The 20,641-nt window shown below is 35.7% G+C and overlaps 1 protein-coding gene across 1 annotated transcript in view; it reads left to right on the top strand.

Moving 5' to 3' along the window:
• RP2 (RP2 activator of ARL3 GTPase) overlaps positions 1 to 20,641 on the top strand; it is a 41,978-nt gene that overhangs the window by 20,357 nt on the left and 980 nt on the right. Inside the window, exons 3-4 of the mRNA XM_067722825.1 lie at positions 3,035 to 3,149; positions 19,955 to 20,040. Coding sequence (XP_067578926.1) covers positions 3,035 to 3,149; positions 19,955 to 20,040 — 201 coding nt within the window. The remainder of the gene's footprint in view (positions 1 to 3,034; positions 3,150 to 19,954; positions 20,041 to 20,641) is intronic.

The raw sequence follows: 20,641 nt of genomic DNA, 5'->3' as shown, positions 1-20,641 counted from the left end.
AGATAAGAAAAATGAGCCACAGAGAAGGTAAGTAACTTGCAAAAGGTCACTTGCTGGTAAGTAGCAGAGCCATGATTTAAATCCAGGCAGTTTGGGTTTGTAGGCCATAGTCTTAACCCTTAAGCATGATGCTATTATGCTGCCTCAGTGGTAAAGGAAGGTTGATAAATGCCTGGTGGAGCTGGAATGTGACCAAAAGTGTGTGGAGGCAAGGCAGATACTACCCTCCAGCCTAGAAGGAAAAACCCTGGGACTTTTTGGCTAGAGTTATCCTGACTAATTCTGAAATCACAGAATTAAGAGAACAAAAAGAAGAAAATGCTAAGTACATGTGAAGAGGGTATCACAGCGTGCTGAAAGACCGGTAAGTTACATATCAAGAGAGCGATTACATATTTTTTAAAAAGTGAAGCTCAAGTTCCCTGGAAAATATGTGTAGAAGCTAGTTAATGCTGAGACAGAAAAAAAATGAAACTTGAGTCTTTTCTCGTATCATAACACAAATGTCTTAGAACAGCTTAGACTGGAACTGTGATTGCTAACTCTGGTTTTGTTAAATCCTAGGAGTAGCACAGAATTTTGTTTCATAGTGTTTTCATAAATTAAACATATCATAATGATTTTTTAAGGTAGGAAGTGTAAAACTTGAGAGAGTAGGAAGTCCAGAAAAACTGGGTAAACCAGAAAGTACATTCCATAGGAGTCAAGAGAAGTTACTAGGCCTCAGTTTTCTTACCTAAAGATCAGATTTCTTGCTGCCTCTTAACTATATCACAGATAAGCACAAGATAAATTAAAGTATTTGGAATTGTTTGGAAGTATTGTATAACTTAAAGTTGTATAACTTATTGTATATTAACATATACGTGTATACATGTATATGTATATATACATGTATATTAATATATAACTTATTGTATATTAAAGTTGGGTAGTTACCTCTATTTTCAAGTCTTTAAAAGTAGGGGCTTCCCTGGTGGCGCAGTGGTTGGGAGTCCGCCTGCTGATGCAGCGGACACGCGTTCATGCCCCGGTCCGGGAAGGTCTCACATGCTGCGGGGCAGCTGGGCCCGTGAGCCATGGCCGCTGGGCCTGCGCGTCCAGAGCCTGTGCTCCGCAACGGGAGAGGCCACAGCAGTGAGAGGCCCGCGTACCGCAAAAAGAAAAAAAAAGCTTAAAAGTAGAAGAATTTTCATGAAAAAGAGTCTCTTCACATGTCTGCAGTGAAATATCAAAGTAAATATACTAGTTTCATAGTTCATTGTTTTTAGGTAACAGTGTTTTGAATTAATCATCTTACTTTTGTCAGTTTATGTGTCTGACTATAAAATGAGAGGTATTGAGCAGTCTAGAGAATTAGAAACAGATGTGGGATTGTTTCTGATAATTTAAGTAACTTTGCAGTCATTATCTGGCAGTGATGTTTATGTAATTTTCTGCTACATTTTTATGGATGTTTCTCTTTTTCTGAGGCAGCATTGAGGGCTCTGGAAAAGGATTTGAGTTTGAATCCAATTTGATGAAATGGTATGGAATAACGTAGCCATAGAATGAAATACTATCAACCATTAAAACTGATTTTGTAGTAGAATAGTTGGAAAATGTTCACAACCAAGTAAGTGAAAATTTGTAGAATATTACGTATCTGTTTTTTTTTAAAGTAGGTAAGTCTGGAGAGTTATATATACTAAAATGTTGACAGTTGTGGTTCTTTTTAGGAAGTGGATTAGGAGCAGGGTTTTCTTTTCTTGTTCGTAGCCCTATGGATTTTACATAAAACATGTATTATTTCTGTAATGGAGGAAAACGAAAATGGGAAGGGTAAAAAGAAGTATGCCAGGACTTCCCTGGTGGTCCAGTGGTTAGGACTCCGCGCTTCCACTGCAGGGGCCACGAGTTCCATCCCTGGTTAGGGGAACTAAGACTAAGATCCCACAAGCCACACAGCGTGGCCAAAAAAAAGGAAGTATACCTATATAGCAGTGGCATCTTTGAGTGGTAGCACTTTGGTTGATATTTCTTTGTTTCTGTTTTTTATTTTTTAAATGTTTTAAAAAAATAAATGTTCTGTATTGAGCCTATTTGTTACTTTTATAATTAAAAACTCAATAGGCTTTAATTGGTTGAATTGCTTTGCATTTTTAAAAAATACTTTCATAATTATTTTAAAAATTAATGTATACTCATTGTAGAGAACTGTAGAAATAAAGAAGAGTAGAAATAAGTTTAAAAATCATCCATAATGTGCTGTACCTTGAATTGTCTTTGTAGGAATAATTTTAATTTATTTAGTCTGTAATCAGTTTAATTGGGTTCACGTCACAGCTCTGTCCCTTAATAGTTGTGTGACCATGGGCAGATTTCTTAACCACTCTGTGCTTTAGTTTCTCATCTGTAAAATGAGAGTAATAATAATACCTGCCTCGTGAGAGGATTAAACGTGTTTTACATGTAGAACACATAAAACTGCCTGGCACATAGTAAGTACTCCATAAATGTATTCTAGCGTTATTGTGCTATACTATATAAATTTGAATCATGCTTTTTAAAATTAACAGTATTATATAAGCTTTCTCCCTTTTATCATTTGTTATATTTAACAAACTATGGTATTTTATCTTGTGAATGTACCATACTTTAGTTAATGATTCTCCTCTCACTGGACAGTGTCACCAAACTAAAGCTTCTGTTAGTTTCAGTCAACAAAATTTTTTTAATAAAGTTTAAAATTTTTAGGGCTAATTTACATTTATTTGACCCTTAATTGTAACAGTAGGCAGTACTAATTCTTTTTTTTTTAACATCTTTATTGGAGTGGCAGTACTAATCCTTAATCAGAACCACCCATCTGGAAGAAAGAATCTTGTGTATGTGAAAACTTGTTTATAGAAAACACTCTGAATTAATTACAGTTATAACTAAAACAAAAATCAGAGCACTGTGTTACATTTTATACAGAAAAATTGTAGAATAGGAAAATATTGTTTTAGTTTCAGGTCATTTTAAAATGTAAATGAAATTTTATTTCCCACAGCTGGTTGGTAAAGGCTTTTTCCTGGTTCAGACAAAGGAGGTATCAATGAAAGCTGAAGATGCTCAAAGGGTTTTTCGGGAAAAAGCACCTGACTTCCTTCCTCTTCTGAACAAAGGTACCTTCTGGATGATTGGTATACTTTTGTGGTTTTTCCCTTGACCTGCTGATTTGATTTACTCTTGCCTTTAGTATTTCTCTTACATTGTCTTCTCTTTGTCATTTGTTTTATGTTTTTCCTATTACTATTCAGAAATGTCAAAATTTCACATCATTCGAAAAGCCATATGTAATCACCTAGAAATTAGGCATTAGGTTTTTTTTTCCCTGTTCTGTCACCTTCATTCTTGAAAGTCACATTTTATTGTTTTAAATTATTTTATTATTATTATTGTACTATAGTGAGTGAGCATTTCCTTCTCCCTGCCCAGAGTTACAAAGCACTTGATAAGGATTCTTTCTGCCTTCAGTGTGCTTTGACCATACTGGAAAAGGAATAAGAAATATAAATAAAACAGTATACTATTCTGTGTATTTAACATGATCTGATTAAGTTGTCAGATACTGGAAATATGTCTACAAACAGAGGAACTAGAGTTCCTGTGCCCTCCTGAAGTGTTGCTATTTGCCTCTATGTATTCTAGAAGACAGAGTACCGTTCATCTATTAGGGCAGGGACATTTTTTGCTCTAGGCTCATCAGGCTTTTCTTGACTGGCCTGAGCAAATATATATGGTAATAGGTAATGCTGATTGGATATACCCTAGAAGGAAGGCACATCTGCATTTACATGCTCTTTATGTATAAATAAGTTGTAATAAACTGCAAAAACCTGTATGAAAATATTGGAGGATTGTTAGGATAACTTTAATAACTAATGCTGGGTGCAATTCGGCCCTTAAGTAGTAATACAGTATTTCATATACCTTAGTGGTTATTCTAGTAGTACCAAGGACTGGCTCCAACCAGTGCATGAATCTATCCCAGATCATATATAGGAAATTATGACCCGGCTCCTTTGATGCAGCCATTTTGATATGGGAAAATTTGATGAAACCTTGGAAACAAATCTTTAAACTCTCAGCAGCTTTCAGAAACTGAATTAAGTAATAAGTGTGTGTAATAGACATCCTAAAGTGTGAGGATTAGGGATGAAGTGAGCATATGAGTAGGCCTAAATTAATGATTTATATACTTGTGTGATGTTAGTGAAGTGGTTTCACAGAATTGCTCCAACCCAGCCATAATATGTGTTTAAGTCACATAACATTCCACATGGAAGAAATAAAATGTTCTGTTCCTGAAAAAAGTAGAACCAAAACCAATGGACAGATGTTATAGGAATTTCAGCAAATAAATATCATATAAACAGCTTTTAAAACCAGAGATGTCCATCGGAAGTGGTCAAAGACTAATGAAGTTATGTCAAAAGGTCACAGGAGCCAGCTTGAAGGAGTCTCAAGAAGTGTCCACTGGCCAAATTTGGGTCAATTTGAGCATCAAAAACAATAATGAAGGGAATTGATTAAACAACAATAGAAATCCATGCATCCATAGTGATAATGAAAAAGAGGGGAGAGGAAATTGGCACTGAACTATGGACCAGCGTGCCCAGCCAGCTTGGAATCTACCTAACTATATGGTCTACACGGATATCATGAATGACTGCTAGACATTCCCACGATCTAGAAGCTTCCTATCCTCTATTAAGAGAGGCACTCTTCCATTAGCTTGAAATGACCCTTTCTCCAGGACCCCAAATTGCCTCACAGTAATAATCAGTTTCTCATCTAAGTAGTCACAGATCCTGTTTAAAATTTGTTTTTATAATCTGAGAAATATCTCCATAAAACTCATCAGCCCATGCTTTTTATCTAATTTGAGAAATCAACAGTATTGAATGTATTCAGTTAATAAATGTGTATTAAGCACCAAAAAAAGGGGGGCGGGGGGAGAGGGAATAAGGAAAGCTCTTCTGCTCTTTATAGAATACTCTGAGCTAATAAACGTAGAAGGAATGATAGACTTCAGAAATCACCATTTTCTAACCCCTGTTGTAATAATTAATTCAGACAAAGGTTATCAGTGGATGCCAAAACTATTGGGGTAAAAGTTGATAAAAAGTAGGATACTTATACATTCTAATTCAAATGGGAAGTATACCTTTAGAGCAGAGATTTGATGATCATCACACTAACCCAGTGATCAAACTTAGCATCACTGATGGCAGGGCAGCCTGACATTGTATTTCTCCTAATGTGATGCAATGAGAAATACACATCATCATCTATGAAGTATTCTTGCCAAAAATATTTTACCTGAATCTAATCGAGCCAAGACTTAATTTCTGGTTTATAGGAAAGAAAGGAAATCTGGAGACATGTTAAATGACACCATGAGGAAACTGAAACAAATCAAAAATAGAAGACATTTTACAAGATAACTGGCTAGGACTCTTCAGACAATGTCCTGGAAGACAAAAACAATGGGGGACTGTTCTGGATTAAAAGAAACCTAACAATTAAATACAAGGAGTGAACCTTAATTGGATTTTGGGTTAGGGTGGGGTGAACTATAAAGTTGTAGAAGTCATTTTGGGGACAACTGGGGAAGTTTGAGGATGATATTTTGGAATCATTGTTGTATCCTTAAGTATGATAGTGGTACTGTGGTTACATAGGAGATGCATGCTGAAGTGTTATGATGTCTGCTATTTTCAAGTGGCTCAGCAAAACAAAAAAGTGTGTGTGTTTGTGCATGTCTGTGTGTGCATGTGTGTATATGTGTATAGTGTGTGGCAAAGCAAATGTGGCCAAATGTTAACATTTGATGGGTGTAAGTGAAGAGCAAATGGATGTTTGTTATTCTTTCAACTTTTCTACAATGTTTGGAATTTTTCAAAGGAAAAGTTGGGGGAAAATTTTAAGCTGCCCAATAGTGCATTGATTGATGTAGAATAATGAGCAGGCTGTCTGTGGAGATATTCCAGCAGGTGTTGGATGGATTGGGTCCTTATGTAAAAGTGGCCATCAGTCATTCTGAGGAGAGTTTCTCAGCTTCAGCACTGTTGACATTTTAGATAATTCTTTGCTGTGGTGGGCTGTCTTGTACATTATAGGATGTTTAGCAGCATCTCTGGCCTCTACTGACTAGGTACCAATAGCACACTGCCCCAGTTATGGCAACCAAAAATGTTTCCAGACATTGCCAAATGCCCCGTGGCGGACAAAATTGCTCCCAGTTGCAAACCACTGTTCTTAGCAGGGGGATGCACTTATTCTTTTGAAAATTCACTTTTATTTCAAATAGTTTATACTTTAGAGTCTCTAAGTTTTCCTCTTCAGTTAAAGTAGTCATAATTATTTCCTTTCAATTAATGAAGCTATTTGACAGCCAAATGAGAGAATTCGTTGTGTTTTTCATCTTGAGAATCTTCCAAATCGGACTGATTCTCAGAACTGTCTGGGGTGCTGTTAAAGATTTAAATTTCCACCTCCCACCCCAGAAAGACTGATTCAAATATCTCTGAGATATTCCCTTAGAATCTGCATTTTAAAAAGTTCCCCAGATGGTTCTGATGATTAGTCAGATTTGGGTTCCTTTGTTTTAGAGGGTCATTCATTCATTTATTCAACAAACATAGATGAGATCTGAGAAGTAGTAAAAGAGGAATCAGATTATATAGGGCCTTGTAGGCCACTGTAGAGACTGTGGCTTCTAGTTTGAGTGAGATGAGAATCTACTAGACATTTTTGTTTTAAAATAAACTCTTTATATTGGAATAATTTTAGATTTTCAGAAAAATTGCAAAGGTAGTACAGAGAGTTTTGAAACTCACCTTCCTCTTATGTTAACATAAGCATGATACATTTGTTGAAACTAAGGAATTTACATGGGTAAAATACTATTTACTCAAACTATAAACTTTATTCAAATTTCACCGGGTTTTTTTCACTTATGTCCTTTTTCTGTTCCAGAATTCAATCCAAGATCCCACATTGCATTTAGTCATCCTATCTCCTTAATCTCTTCTAATCTGTGACAGTTCCTTAGTCTTTCCTTGTTTTTCATAACCTTGAAATATTCGAGCAGTATTGGTAAGTTATTTTGTAGAATGTCCCTCAGTTTGCGTTTGTCTGGTGTTTTCTCTGGTTAGACTGGGGTTATGGGTTTTGGAGAAGAGGTGAAGTGCCCTTCTCATCACGTCACATCACATCACATCATAGGGCACATGATAGCAACATGACTTAATGCTGGTGATGTTGACCTTAGTGACTTGGTTCAGGTGGTATCTGCCAGGTTTCTTGAACACTGTAAATTTCCTTTTTTCCCCTTTCTATACTCTTTGGAAGTTCTTTCTATGGTCTTTGGAAGTTGAGTCACTAAGACCAGTCTACACTCAAGGAGAGGGAATTAAGCTCCACCTCCTAGAGAGGGGAGTATCTACATACATTATTTGGAATTCTGTAAGAAAGATTTGTCCCTTCTCTCCCATTTATTTATTCAGTCATTTATGTCTATCAGTAGGAACTCATAGATATGTATTTTATTCTTTGGGTTATAGTCCAATACTATCAAATTGTTCCAGTTTAGCCTTTGGGAGCTCTTTTAGGTTAGTTCCTCTGTCTCTTTGACATGCATTTTATTTCTTTTTCTTGCATTATTATGTTGGCTAGGACTTCCACTATTATGCTATGTAGAATAGTGAGAAGAGGACATCCTTGCCCTGTTTCTGATCTCAGGGTGAAAGTGTTCAGTCTCACCATTAAGAATGATGGTAGTTGTAGATTTTTCATACATACCTTTTATTAGACTGAGGGAGTTTCATTCTATTCATGGTTTGTTGAGGGCTTTTTTTGTTTTTGGGGGTTTTCTTGGCTGTGTCAGTTCTTAGTTGCAGCAAATGGGATCTTTTCGTTGCGGTGCACGGGCTCTTCATTGCAGCCCATGGGCTTCTCTCTAGTTGTGGTGTGTGGGCTTCAGAGCATGCAGGCTCAGTAGTTGCGGCATGCAGGCTCTCTAGTTTTGGCACGCAGGCTCAGTAGTTGTGGCGCTCAGGCTCAGTTGCCCTGCAGCATGTGGGATCTTAGTTCCCTGACCAGGGGTTGAACCCGCATCACTTGCATTGAAAGGTGGATTCTTAACTACTGGACCACCAGGGAAGTCCCTGTTGATTTTTTATCACACATGATGTTGAATTTTGTTGAATGCTTTTTCTGTATTTATTGAGATGGTCGTGTTTTTTTATTATTGAGTCATTTAATCTGGTAAGTGACTTTTGTTAATTTTGAATGTTGAACCAACCTTGTATTCCTGAGATGCACCCCGTTGATCACGATGTTTTATCCCTTTAATATATTGCTGGATTCAATTTGCTAATATTTTATTGTAGATTTTTACATCTTTGTCCATGAAGCATATTGGTTTGTGGTTTTCTTTTCTTGTAGTATCTTTCTCTGGCTTTGATATCAGTGTAATGCTGGCCTCATAAAATGAGTTGAGAAGTATCCTTCTTCTTCTGTGATCTTGGAGAGATTATAGAGAATTAGTATCATTTCTTCCTTAAATGTCTGGTAGAATTTGCCAGTGAAACCCATCTGGGCCTGAAGACTTGGGGGAAAGATTTTTAGCCATACATTTTATTTATTTATTACATAGAGAGCTCTTTAAGATATATTTGTCTTCTTGGGTGAATTTTGATAGTTTTTGTCTTTCAGGGAATTGTTTCATTTCATCTGAGTTATCAAATTTATAGGTGTAGAGTTTATAGTATTTCCTTATTATTAATGTATGTAGGATCAGTAGTGATGTCCTTCTTATACTCCTGTTGGTGATTTGAGGCCTCTCCCTCTCCGATTAGCCTCGATAGAGGTTTATCACTTTATTGATAATTTCAAAGAAGCAGCTTTTTGTTTTATTGATTTCCTCTATTGTTTTTCTCTTTTCAGTTTCATTGGTTTCTGCTCTAATATTTATTTCCTTCCTTTCATTTGCTTTGGGTTTAATTTGCTCTTCTTTCTCTAGTTTCTTAAGGTTTAAGTTTGGGTTACTGATTTCTTCTTTTCTAATAGAGTGATACTCATTATTCACAGTAGGTCTGTTCTATAAAGTTGCTGTGAACACTGAATCAGTGAGTATTGAATTGCTACTCCTAGGAGAAATGCAGGGCTAGGTTCCTGCAAGTCTCTGGTCACAACATTTCTTTCAACCAATCAGTATAACCTTGTTGTATGTGTGCTTTTGTTTAAAGACACCTCATTTAGATATGTTTTTGATTCATTAACATTGAACGCACAGCCAGCAGCACTGTAACTTGTGCCTGAATGAAGCTTATCTAACAGACATTTTCTTTGTAAGGCACATCACAGGTTTCCTAAGCTTGGGAACATTAGACTGTACTTGAGCACTACATTTGAAGGCCATTTTAAACACTGATATTACCAACAAAAAGTATAAAAATGTGGCACTAGATGGACTGTGAAAAGGCCACTTGTTTACAGAATGAATGCTGAAACAAGAAAGCAGAGCATCACTTTGTTCAAATTTACCTGGAAACATGCATGTCAGGCAGCTCATATTTTTTGCCACTTTGTGTGTGTCCATGAATGACCATGAAAAGACAAGTACTGATTTTCAGTAAAATATTTTACCTATTTGGTAAAATAAATTTTACCAAGTAAGCAATTAGCAAATAAGGAATCCACAAATAATGAGGATTGACTGTATATGTATTTTGTGTTAGAAATTTTCCTTTAAATGCTGCTTTAGCTGCATTCTGCCAATTTTGATATGATGTATTTTCATTTAATTCAGGGTTTGGCAAAGTATGGCCTACTGTACGTTTTTTAAATGAAGTTTTATCAGAGCATAGCCACACTCATTCTTTTATTTATTATGTTTTGCTGCTATTGCACTGTAACAGCAGAGATGATTAGTTGTGACAGACATTGTATGGCTCACTAAGCCTAAAATATTTCCCATCTGGCCCTTTACAGAAAAAGTGTGCTGACCCCTGATGTAGTAGTTTCCCTTGAGACTTTTCACTTGATCCATGGATAATTTAGAAGTATAATGTTTAATTTCCAAACATTTGGGAGATTGTCCAGATGTGTTTCTATTACTGATTTCTAGATTAATGCTGTTATGGTCTGAAAACACACATTGTATGATTTGTATTTTATTTAATAAGTTACGGCTTGTTTTCTGGAACAGAATATAGTCTATCTTGGTGAATAATCTATGTGCAGGTGAGAAGAATATATAATCTGCTTTTCTTTGCTGAAATGTTCTATAAATGTCCACTAAGTCGGTTTGGTTGATAGCGTTATTTAGGTCATCTATATCCTTACTGATTTTCTGCCTACTTGCTCTATGAATTAGAGGAGTGTCAAAGTCTTCAACTGTAATTGTAGATTCGTCTATTTCTTTTTTCAGACTCTATCAGATTTTGCCTTGTGAATTTTGAAACTCTGTCGTTAGGTGCATACACATCTAGGATTATGTCTTCTTGAAGAATCCTTTATTATTATGTAATGTCCCTCTTTGTCTCTGATAATCTTCCTTGTTCTAAAATCTGCTTTGTCTGAAATACAGCTACTCCACCTTTTGTTTGGTTGTTAGTGTTTCATCATAAAGCTTTATCCCTTTTCTTTGAACTTATCAAAGTCTGTGTGTCTAAAGTGAATTTTTTGTAGACAGCATATAGTTGGTTCTTGCTTTTCAATCCAATTTGACAGTCTCTGTCTTTTTTTTTTTTTTTTTTTTTGGCTGCCTTGGGTCTTCGTTGCTGCCCCCGAGCTTTCTCTAGTTGCAGTGAGCAAGCGTTACTCTTCGTTGCGGTACACGGGCTTCTCATTGCAGTGGCTTCTCTTGTTGCTGAGCATGGGCTCTAGGCACGCGGGCTTCAGTAGTTGTGGCTCACAGGCTCAGTAGTTGTGGCTTGTGGGCTCTAGAGCGCAGGCTCAGTAGTTGTGGTGCACGGGCTTAGTTGCTCCGCGGCACGTGGGATCTTCCCGGACCAGGGCTTGAACCTGTACCCCCTGCATTGGTAGGCAGATTCTTAACCACTGCACCACCAGGGAAGTCTGTGTTTAACTGGTGTGTTTGCACCATTCATATTGAAAGGGATTGATATCGTTGGATCAATATCTACCATCTTGCTAGCTGCTTTCTGTTCCATTTGTTCTTTGTTTTTTGTTACCTCTTTTTCTGTTTAATTGGGTATTTTTTAATGATTCCATTTTACCTCCCCTAGTGACTTAGTATTTATACCTCTTTTCCTAAATCTTATTTAATGGTCACCTTTGGTTTTACAGTATACATATTTAAATAATTTGAGTCTACCTTATAATAATATTATACCACATCACCTGTAGTATATAAGGACCTAATAACATCATATTCTCAAATCTTCCTTCCCATCCTTGTGTCACTATTATATATTTTACTATTACATATGCTATAAACACCTAATGCATTGTTCACACTATTACTTTAAACTGTCAGTTATTTTTAGAAAAATTAAAAATAAGAAAAATATAGACATATTACTGGAGGTTTTAGAGCATATGAATGCCATGGTCCCTTTAAAATGTAGCTTTTATCATTCTGGTTACTCTAAGGGAGAAACAGAGAGACCAGCTGGGAGGCTGTTGCTGTAACCTAATTGAGACGTGACAGTGACTTGTTCCAAGGTCATGTTAAATAACACAGAAGAGTTCATTAGATAGGATATCCAGAAATCTTTTTTGTTTACTTCGAAGTCTCACAATTTTTTCATGACAGTTCAAATATTTAGATTTAAGGCTACTGCAAGCTATTTGATAAGACAGTCACATTAAAACAGTAAAAACATGACCAGTGATCTTGTTGACCTCATAATTCAGTTTGAAATAGTCACTTGAAGTAAGCACTTTGAAGTAACTGTAGTCCTCATCATTAGATAGAGAGACAAATAGAACTGCTTAAAAAGCGCATTGTTGGTGGTGTAGTTTTTTTAAAATTTAGGGTCCACACATGTTAATCAAAACTGATGCACTTGTCCACCTTTTTTGTTGATGTTTCTTTGTTGGCAAATTAAGTCACTTATTGGAAGCTCTTCATATCCTATTCAAAGGATAGCAACCAAGTTACATACTTGGGTAATTCTACCAAAATTGTATTTCTGAATTCTAGATTATATTGTCTTTGTAGAATACAGGAACTTTCAGTAATAAATATCTGACTTTAAAAGATATATCTACTTATTTCTTTTAGTGATCCTGAATAAAAGCATATTCCATTCTACCTTAATTCAAACTTTCTACTCTCTACAAAACTGGAAACCCTACATTATCAGATTTTTCTTTTTAGTTCATATTTATTTGGTTTGAAATGCTTTCTAAACTCTTTTTTGCAAATTTCCAAATGTACTGTTTCTACTCAGAAGTAGCTTCCAATGACCCCATGTGTACCCATCCCCCAGTTTTATCAACCTTTTGCCATACTTTAAAAAATAATCTATATATTCTCCTTTTTGCTAAAATATTTTAATCAAATTTTGATATGTCTTGTCATTTCATCCCTAAATATTTCAGTATGTGTCTTAAACAAAGTGAAATTAAAAATGAATGCTTTCTAATAACAGTTTTATTAAGGTATATTTTATATACCATAAGATTATACCATAACAATTTGACAGCTACATAAATGTTTTCTTAAGTGGGGTGTATTATCACGTCTAACATGATTAACAATGTCTTAATATCATCAACTAACTAGTTCATGTTCAAATTTCCCTAATTGTCTAAAAACATTCTTTATGTATTTTTACAGTTAATTTGATCCAGATCTAAAACTGGCCCACTCACTCACTGTATGCGGTTGTTTTGTAGCTTATATCGCTCTTAACCAGAAACAGGTGTTCCCCCTCCCCTGTTTGTTTCGTGCCTTCGTCTTGTAAAAGAAATGTGGTCAGTTGTCCTGTAGTATGCATGGGTTTGTTTAATTTGTTCCTCTATAGTTCTTGTAGATTAGAAGTTAAATCAAAGCCTTGTTTACACTCAGGTTTAGTCTTTTGGGGGAAATATTTCACAGGTGGTACTATTTCCTATAATGAGAAGGCACATAATATTTGATTGTTGTACTTCTAGTGATGCCAATATTGTTAGGCTCAGGTGGTGACAGTCTTTTTATTGTAGAGTTTCCTGTCAGTCTTCCCTATGGGATGCTAAAGCCATTGATGATTGTTGCCTGATCCAGTTATTTTATTAGGAGTTTCAAAATGATCATTTTCAAAGTGTGTCATTACCTCTGCATTTATTAATAGATGTTAACAGAACTTCTCGTACACTGAGCTGTTTGGCTAACTTGAAATATGCTTCACATCAGAAAAGCAGAGTAAATAAAGGAGAAATAATTAAGCATCGATTTTCAGAGTAAAAAGTCAGTGCCCTAGCAACCTATAGTGGTGTCCAGTGAATTTTGTTTGTGTCTCTTCTGAATATCATTATGAGCTCATGACTTTATATATTCAGTATGTTTCGATAACTTGCAGGCATTATTCCTTCTGATCTCACCATGTCTCATCTTTGGTCATTAGGAGCCTCTTCAAGCTGGCTCCTGTATCCTTTTGATAAAACCCTATTGGCCTTTGATAGCCTCATTGCTTTTTGGCTCAACATGATATTCGAGGTTGATCTTACCCATTTCTTGCCCCAGACATAGAATCATCCATTTTTCTGAGAAAATATTCCCCAGTTACCTTCTTTTCTTTACTCAGTACCCATCTTGATCTATATACTGTGATACTGCAAAACTCATACTTTAACTCGTTCTCTGTATCTAATTGTACAGTCGACTGTATATATCCTGCCTTTTCTATATTTGTTGTCTGTATTAAATCACAAGGCTTTTCTCTCCTTCTTGTGCCTTGTTCTGTGGCACATGACTACATTCACCTTAGTATTTCATTCCTTAATACTTCATTTTTCTCTCTTGTTCCATATTGTTTAATAGATTTATGTCTTCTTTTGAATTTTATTTTATTTATTTTTTTATACAGCAGGTTCTTATTAGTCATCAGTTTTATACAGATCAGTGTATACATGTCAATCCCAATCGCCCAATTCATCACACCACCACCACCACCACCCTGCCACTTTCCCCCCTTGGTGTCCATATGTTTCTTCTCCACATCTGTGTCTCAATTTCTGCCCTGCAAACTGGTTCATCTGTACCATTTTTCTAGGTTCCATATATATGCGTTAATATACGATATTTGTTTTTCTCTTTCTGACTTACTTCACTCTGTATGACAGTCTCTAGATCCATCCACATCTCAATAAATGACTCAATTTCATTCCTTTTTATGACTGAGTAATATTCCATTGTATATATGTACCACATCTTCTTTATCCATTCGTCTCTCGATAGGCATTTAGGTTGCTTCCATGACCTGCCTACTGTAAATAGTGCTGCAATGAACATTGGGGTGCATGTGTCTTTTTGAATTATGGTTTTCTCTGGGTATATGCCCAGTAGTGGGATTGCTGGATCATATGGTAATTCTATTTTTAGTTTTTTAAGGAACCTCCATACTGTTCTCCATAGTGGCTGTATCAACTTACATTCCCACCAACAGTGCAAGAGGGTTCCCTTTTCTCCACACCCTCTCCAGCATTTGTTGTTTGTAGAATTTCTGATGATGCCCATTCTAACTGGTGTGAGGTGATACCTCATTGTAGTTTTGCTTTGCATTTCTCTAATAATTAGTGACGTTGAGCAGCTTTTCATGTGCTTCTCGGCCATCTGTATGTCTTCTTTGGAGAAATGTCTATTTAGGTCTTCTGCCCATTTTTGGATTGGGTTGTTTGTTTTTTTGATATTGAGCTGCATGAGCTGTTTATATATTTTGGAGATTAATCCTTTGTCCGTTGATTCGTTTGCAAATATTTTCTCCCATTCTGAGGGTTGTCTTTTCGTCTTGTTTATGGTTTCCTTTGCTGTGCAAAAGCTTTGAAGTTTCATTAGGTCCCATTTGTTTATTTGTGTTTTTATTTCCATTACTCTAGGAGGTGGATCAAAAAAGATCTTGCTGTGATTTATGTCAAAGAGTGTTCTTCCTATGTTTTTCTCTAAGAGTTTTATAGTGTTTAGTCTTACATTTAGGTCCCTAATCCATTTTGAGTTTATTTTTGCATATGGTGTTAGAGAGTGTTCTAATTTCATTCTTTTACATGTAGCTGTCCAGTTTTCCCAGCACCACTTACTGAAGAGACTGTCTTTTCTCCATCGTACTTCCTTGCCTCCTTTGTCATAGATTAGTTGACCATAGGTGTGTGGGTTTATCTCTGGGCCTTCTATCTTGTTCCATTGATCTATGTTTCTGTTTTTGTGCCAGTACCATATTGTGTTGATTACTGTAGCTTTGTAATATAGTCTGAAGTCAGGGAGTGTGATTCCTCCAGCTCCGTTTTTTTCCCTCAAGACTGCTTTGGCTATTCGGGTTCTTTTGTGTCTCCATACAAATTTTAAGACTTTTTGTTCTAGTTCCGAAAAAAATGCCATTGGTAATTTGATACGGATTGCCTTGAATCTGTAGATTGCTTTGGGTAGTATAGTCATGTTCACAATATTGATTCTTCCAATCCAAGAACATGGTATATCTCTCCATCTGTTGGTATCATCTTTAATTTCTTTCATCAGTGTCTTATAGTTTTCTGCATACAGGTCTTTTGTCTCCCTAGGTAGGTTTATTCCTGGGTATTTTATTCTTTTTGTTGCAATGGTAAATGGGAGTGTTTCCTTAATTTCTCTTTCAGATTTTTCATCATTAGTATATACGAATGCAAGAGATTTCTGTGCATTAATTTTGTATCCTGCTACTTTACCAAATTCATTGATTAGCTCTAGTAGTTTTCTGGTGGCATCTTTAGGATTCTCTATGTATAGTATCATGTCATCTGCAAACAGTGACAGTTTTACTTCTTCTTTTCCAATTTGTATTCCTTTTATTTCTTTTTCTTCTCTGATTGCTGTGGCTAGGACTTCCAAAACTGTGTTGAATAATAGTGCTAAGAGTGGACATCCTTGTCTTGTTCCTGATCTTAGAGGAAATGCTTTCATTTTTTTCACCATTGACAGTGATGTTTGCTGTGGGTTTGTCATATATGGCCTTTATTATGTTGAGGTAGGTTCCCTCTATGCCCAGTTTCTGGAGAGTTTTTATCATAAATGGGTGTTGAATTTTGTCAAAAGCTTTTTCTGCATCTATTGAGATGATCATATGGTTTTTATTCTTCAATTTGTTAATATGGTGTATCACATTCATTGATTTGCGTATATTGTGTATATTGAAGAATCCTTGCATCCCTGGGATAAATCCCACTTGATCATGGTGTATGATCCGTTTAATGTGTTGTTGGATTCTGTTTGCTAGTATTTTGTTGAGAATTTTTGCATGTATATTCATCAGTGATATTGGTCTGTAATTTTCTTCTTTTGTAGTATCTTTGTCTGGTTTTAGTATCAGGGTGATGGTGGCCTCATAGAATGAGTTTAGGAGTGTTCCTTCCTCCTCAGTTTTTTGGAAGAGTTTGAGAAGGATGGGTGTTAGCTCTTCCCTAAACGTTTGATAGAATTCACCTGCGAAGCCATCTGGTCCTGGAATTTTGTTGGTTGGAATATTTTTAATCCCAGTTTCAATTTCATTACTTGTGATTGGTCTGTTCATATTTTCTATTTCTTCCTGGTTCAGGCTTGGAAGGTTATACCTTTCTAAGAATGTGTCCATTTCTTCCAGGTTCTCCATTTTATTGGCATAGAGTTGCTTGTAGTATTCTCTTAGGATGCTTTGTATTTCTGCGGTGTCCATTGTAACTTCCTAATTTTCATTTGTAACTTTATTGATTTGAGTCCTCTCCCTCTCTTTCACATGAGTCTGGCTAATGGTTTATCAATTTTGTTTATCTTCTCAAAGAACCAGCTTTTAGTTTTATTGATCTTTGCTATTATTTTCTTTGTTTCTATTTCATTTATTTCTGCTCTGATCTTTATGATTTCTTTCCTTCTACTAATTTTGGGTTTTGTTTGTTCTTCTTTCTCTAGTTCCTTTAGGTGTAAGGTTGTATTGTTTATTTGAAATTTTTCTTGTTTCTTGAGGTAGGCTTGTATTGCTATAAGCTTCCCTCTTAGAACTGCTTTTGCTGCATCCCATAAGTTTTGTATCGTCGTGTTTTCATTGTCATTTGTCTCTGGGTATTTTTTGATTTCCTCTTTTGTTTCTTCAGTGATCTCTTGGTTATTTAGTAACGTATTGTTTAGCCTCCATGTGTTTGTGTTTTTTACTTTTTTTCCCTGTAATTCATTTCTAATCTCATAGCATTGTGGTCAGAAAAGATGCTTGATACGATTTCACTTTTCTTAAATTTACTGAGGCTTGATTTGTGACGCAAGATGTGTTCTATCCTGGAGAATGTTCCGTGTGCACCTGAGAATAAAGTGTGATCTGCTGTTTTTGGATGGAATGTCCTATAAATATCAATTAAATCTGTCTGATCTATTGTGTCATTTAAAGCTTGTGTTTCCTTATTAATTTTCTGTTTGGATGATCTGTCCATTGGTGTAAGTGAGGTGTTAGAGTCCCCCACTATTATTGTGTTCCTGTTGATTTCCTCTTTTACAGCTGTTAGCAGTTGCCTTAGGTATTGAGGTGCTCCCATGTTGGGTGCATATATATTTATAATTGTTATATCTTCTTCTTGGATTAATCCCTTGATCATTATGTAGTGTCCTTCCTTGTCTCTTGTAACATTCTTTATTTTAAAGTCTATTTTATCTGATATGAGTATTGCTACTCCAGCTTTCTTTTGATATCCATTTGCATGGAATATCTTTTTCCATCCCCTCACTTTCAGTCTGTATGTGTCCCTAGGTCTGAAGTATATCTCTTGTAGACAGCATATATATGGGTCTTGTTTTTGTATCCATTCAGCAAGCCTGTGTCTTTGGTTGGAGCATTTAATCCATTCATGTTTAAGGTAATTATCGATATGTATGTTCCTATGACCATTTTCTTAATTGTTTTGGGTTTGTTTTTGTAGGTCCTTTTCTTCTCTTGTGTTTCCCACTTACAGAAGTTCCTTTAGCATTCGTTGTAGAGCTGGTTTGGTATTGCTGAATTCTCTTAGCTTTTGCTTGTTTGTAAAGCTTTTGATTTCTCCATCAAATCTGAATGAGATCCTTGCTAGGTAGAGTAATCTTGGTTGTAGGTTCTTCCCTTTCATCACTGTAAGTATATCATGCCACTTCCTTCTGGCTTGTAGAGTTTCTGCTGAGAAATCAGCTGTTAACCTTATGGGAGTTCCCTTATATGTTATTTGTCATTTTTCCCTTGCTGCTTTCAATAGTTTTTCTTTTTCTTTAATTTTTGCCAATTTGATTACTATGTGTCTCGGCATGTTTCTCCTTGGGTTTATACTGCCTGGGACTCTCTGCGCTTCCTGGACTTGGGTGGCTTTTTCCTTTCCCATGCTAGGGAAGTTTTCAACTATAATCTCTTCAAAGATTTTCTCAGGTCCTTTCTCTCTCTCTTCTCCTTCTGGGACCCCTATAATGTGAATGTTGTTGCTTTTAATGTTGTCCCAGAGGTCTCTTAGGCTGTTTTCATTTCTTTTCATTCTTTTTTCTTTATTATGTTCTGCAGCAGTGAATTCCACCATTCTGTCTTCCAGGTCACTTATCCGTTCTTCTGCCTCAGTTATTCTGCTATTGATTCCTTCTAGTGTAGTTTTATTTTCAGTTATAGTATTGTTCATCTTGGTTTGTTTGTTCTTTAATTCTTCTAGGTCTTTTTTAAACATTTCTTGCATCTTCTCAATCTTTGCCTCCATTCTTTTTCCGAGGTCCTGTATCATCTTCATTATCATTATTCTGAATTCTTTTTCTGGAAGGTTGCCTATCTCCACTTCATTTAGTTGTTTTTCTGGGTTTTATCTTGTTCCTTCATCTAGTACATAGCCCTCTGCATTTTCATCTTGTCTATCTTTCTGTGAATGTGGCTTTTGTTCCACAGGCTGCAGGATTCTAGATTTATGTCTTTTTAAAGAAATTTGTAATTTCCTGGAGGTCAGGACTTCTCCATTACTGAAGGAGATAAAAAACAAATCTATTAGGAATATAGTGATAGTGGAAAAAATTTTAATTGAATTGAAAGGCTTGTTTTGTTTGGCTCACTTACAGCCATGTTTGCCAACAGTTTGACACCGGTAGTTCCAATGCTACATTTAAATCCAAGGCAAACTGAATCACGAATCTTTGTACCAGAATTTAAAGTACAGGTGGTTTAAAAGTAATCAAATTAAGTATGGGAAAGGAGGCACAAATATTCTGTTCAGAGAATTAAAAAATAAAACTTGGTCGTTGGTTCTAGCATGTAGTATTATGGCACATTCAAGAAAAATACTTTCAGATGGTCATTACTTTTGGTGCCTGGCCTCAATTCCTACTTGGCTTAGCTTCATTATAGGTGGCCCAGAACTTGGCTGGTAAGTAGGAGAGTTGGAAGCAAGACTGGCTGCCTAGCAAAATGATTTGAATAGCTTCTGATCTTATTTGTCATTTTATCAACTATTTTTTTGTACTTTCTATGGTTTTCATAGAAGTATGAATACCAGAAAAGCCAGACTATTTACAACACTTAAAAATGTGACACTAGTCCTATAATGGCACTGAAGCTACTTGTCATGTGATGAGACTCTATGTTAATTTGTTTTATGATTAGAGTAGGAAGTAGCTGAAGTGACACGTCCCATCTGTCTATTCCCTTCTTTCTTTTCTCTTACCCCCAAAGAAGATGCTAAAGATTCTTCAGGGAAGAATAAAAAGATTAATTTGAGAATAGATTTATATTCATGTTAAGACAACACTTCTTGGGTTTGCTTATAGGTCCTGTTATTGCCTTGGAGTTCAATGGAGATGGCGCTGTAGAAGGATGTCAACTTATTGTCAATGAGATATTCAGTGGGACCAAGGTACAAGATTTTATTGACTGTATTTCATTCAAACCTTTCCTTTCCTTTCTTTTTCCTTACAATTAAATAGTATTTTCAGCACATCATGATTTTTAGAATTTATGGTAAATAATTGGGAAGTAAGCTTTGGTTTTTCCTTGCCAAACTAAAATTTTAATAGCTTAAAAATTTACAAAGTAAGTATCTACTTATTAAAAACCTTCAATAATACATGTTTCTAAAGTAAAATGTCTCACCAAATGTCTCTTCAAGTTCTTCCTTTTTTAAAAGTAGTGATATGTTGAAAATGTTATATCTCTAAGATTGTATACTTTAGATGGACAATCCTATTGCCCAGTGTTCATTTTCATTTGCTTCAGTAATACTTGATCAAAACTTGAACTTGAGCTATATCTAGAAATCACTACATGTAGGTATTTTCTAGATATGGTTGATGAGGTTGCTGTATCTGAAAATTTCAAACTTAACTTAATATAGCTTAAAAACCAAACATTATAAGAGGACTAAATGAGTATATATAACTGGGTTTTTTTGATAAATATCTGAGAGGAAATTTTTGATTTTATAGTCTGATTTGGCTTATGGTCCCTTGAATTTGCAT

The sequence above is a fragment of the Pseudorca crassidens genome, chromosome X (genome assembly GCF_039906515.1).
Source record: "Pseudorca crassidens isolate mPseCra1 chromosome X, mPseCra1.hap1, whole genome shotgun sequence".
In the NCBI taxonomy this organism is placed as follows: Eukaryota; Metazoa; Chordata; class Mammalia; order Artiodactyla; family Delphinidae; genus Pseudorca; species Pseudorca crassidens.
The sequence above is the reverse complement of the archived record's forward strand: the minus strand, read 5'-3'. Positions and strand labels throughout refer to the sequence as shown.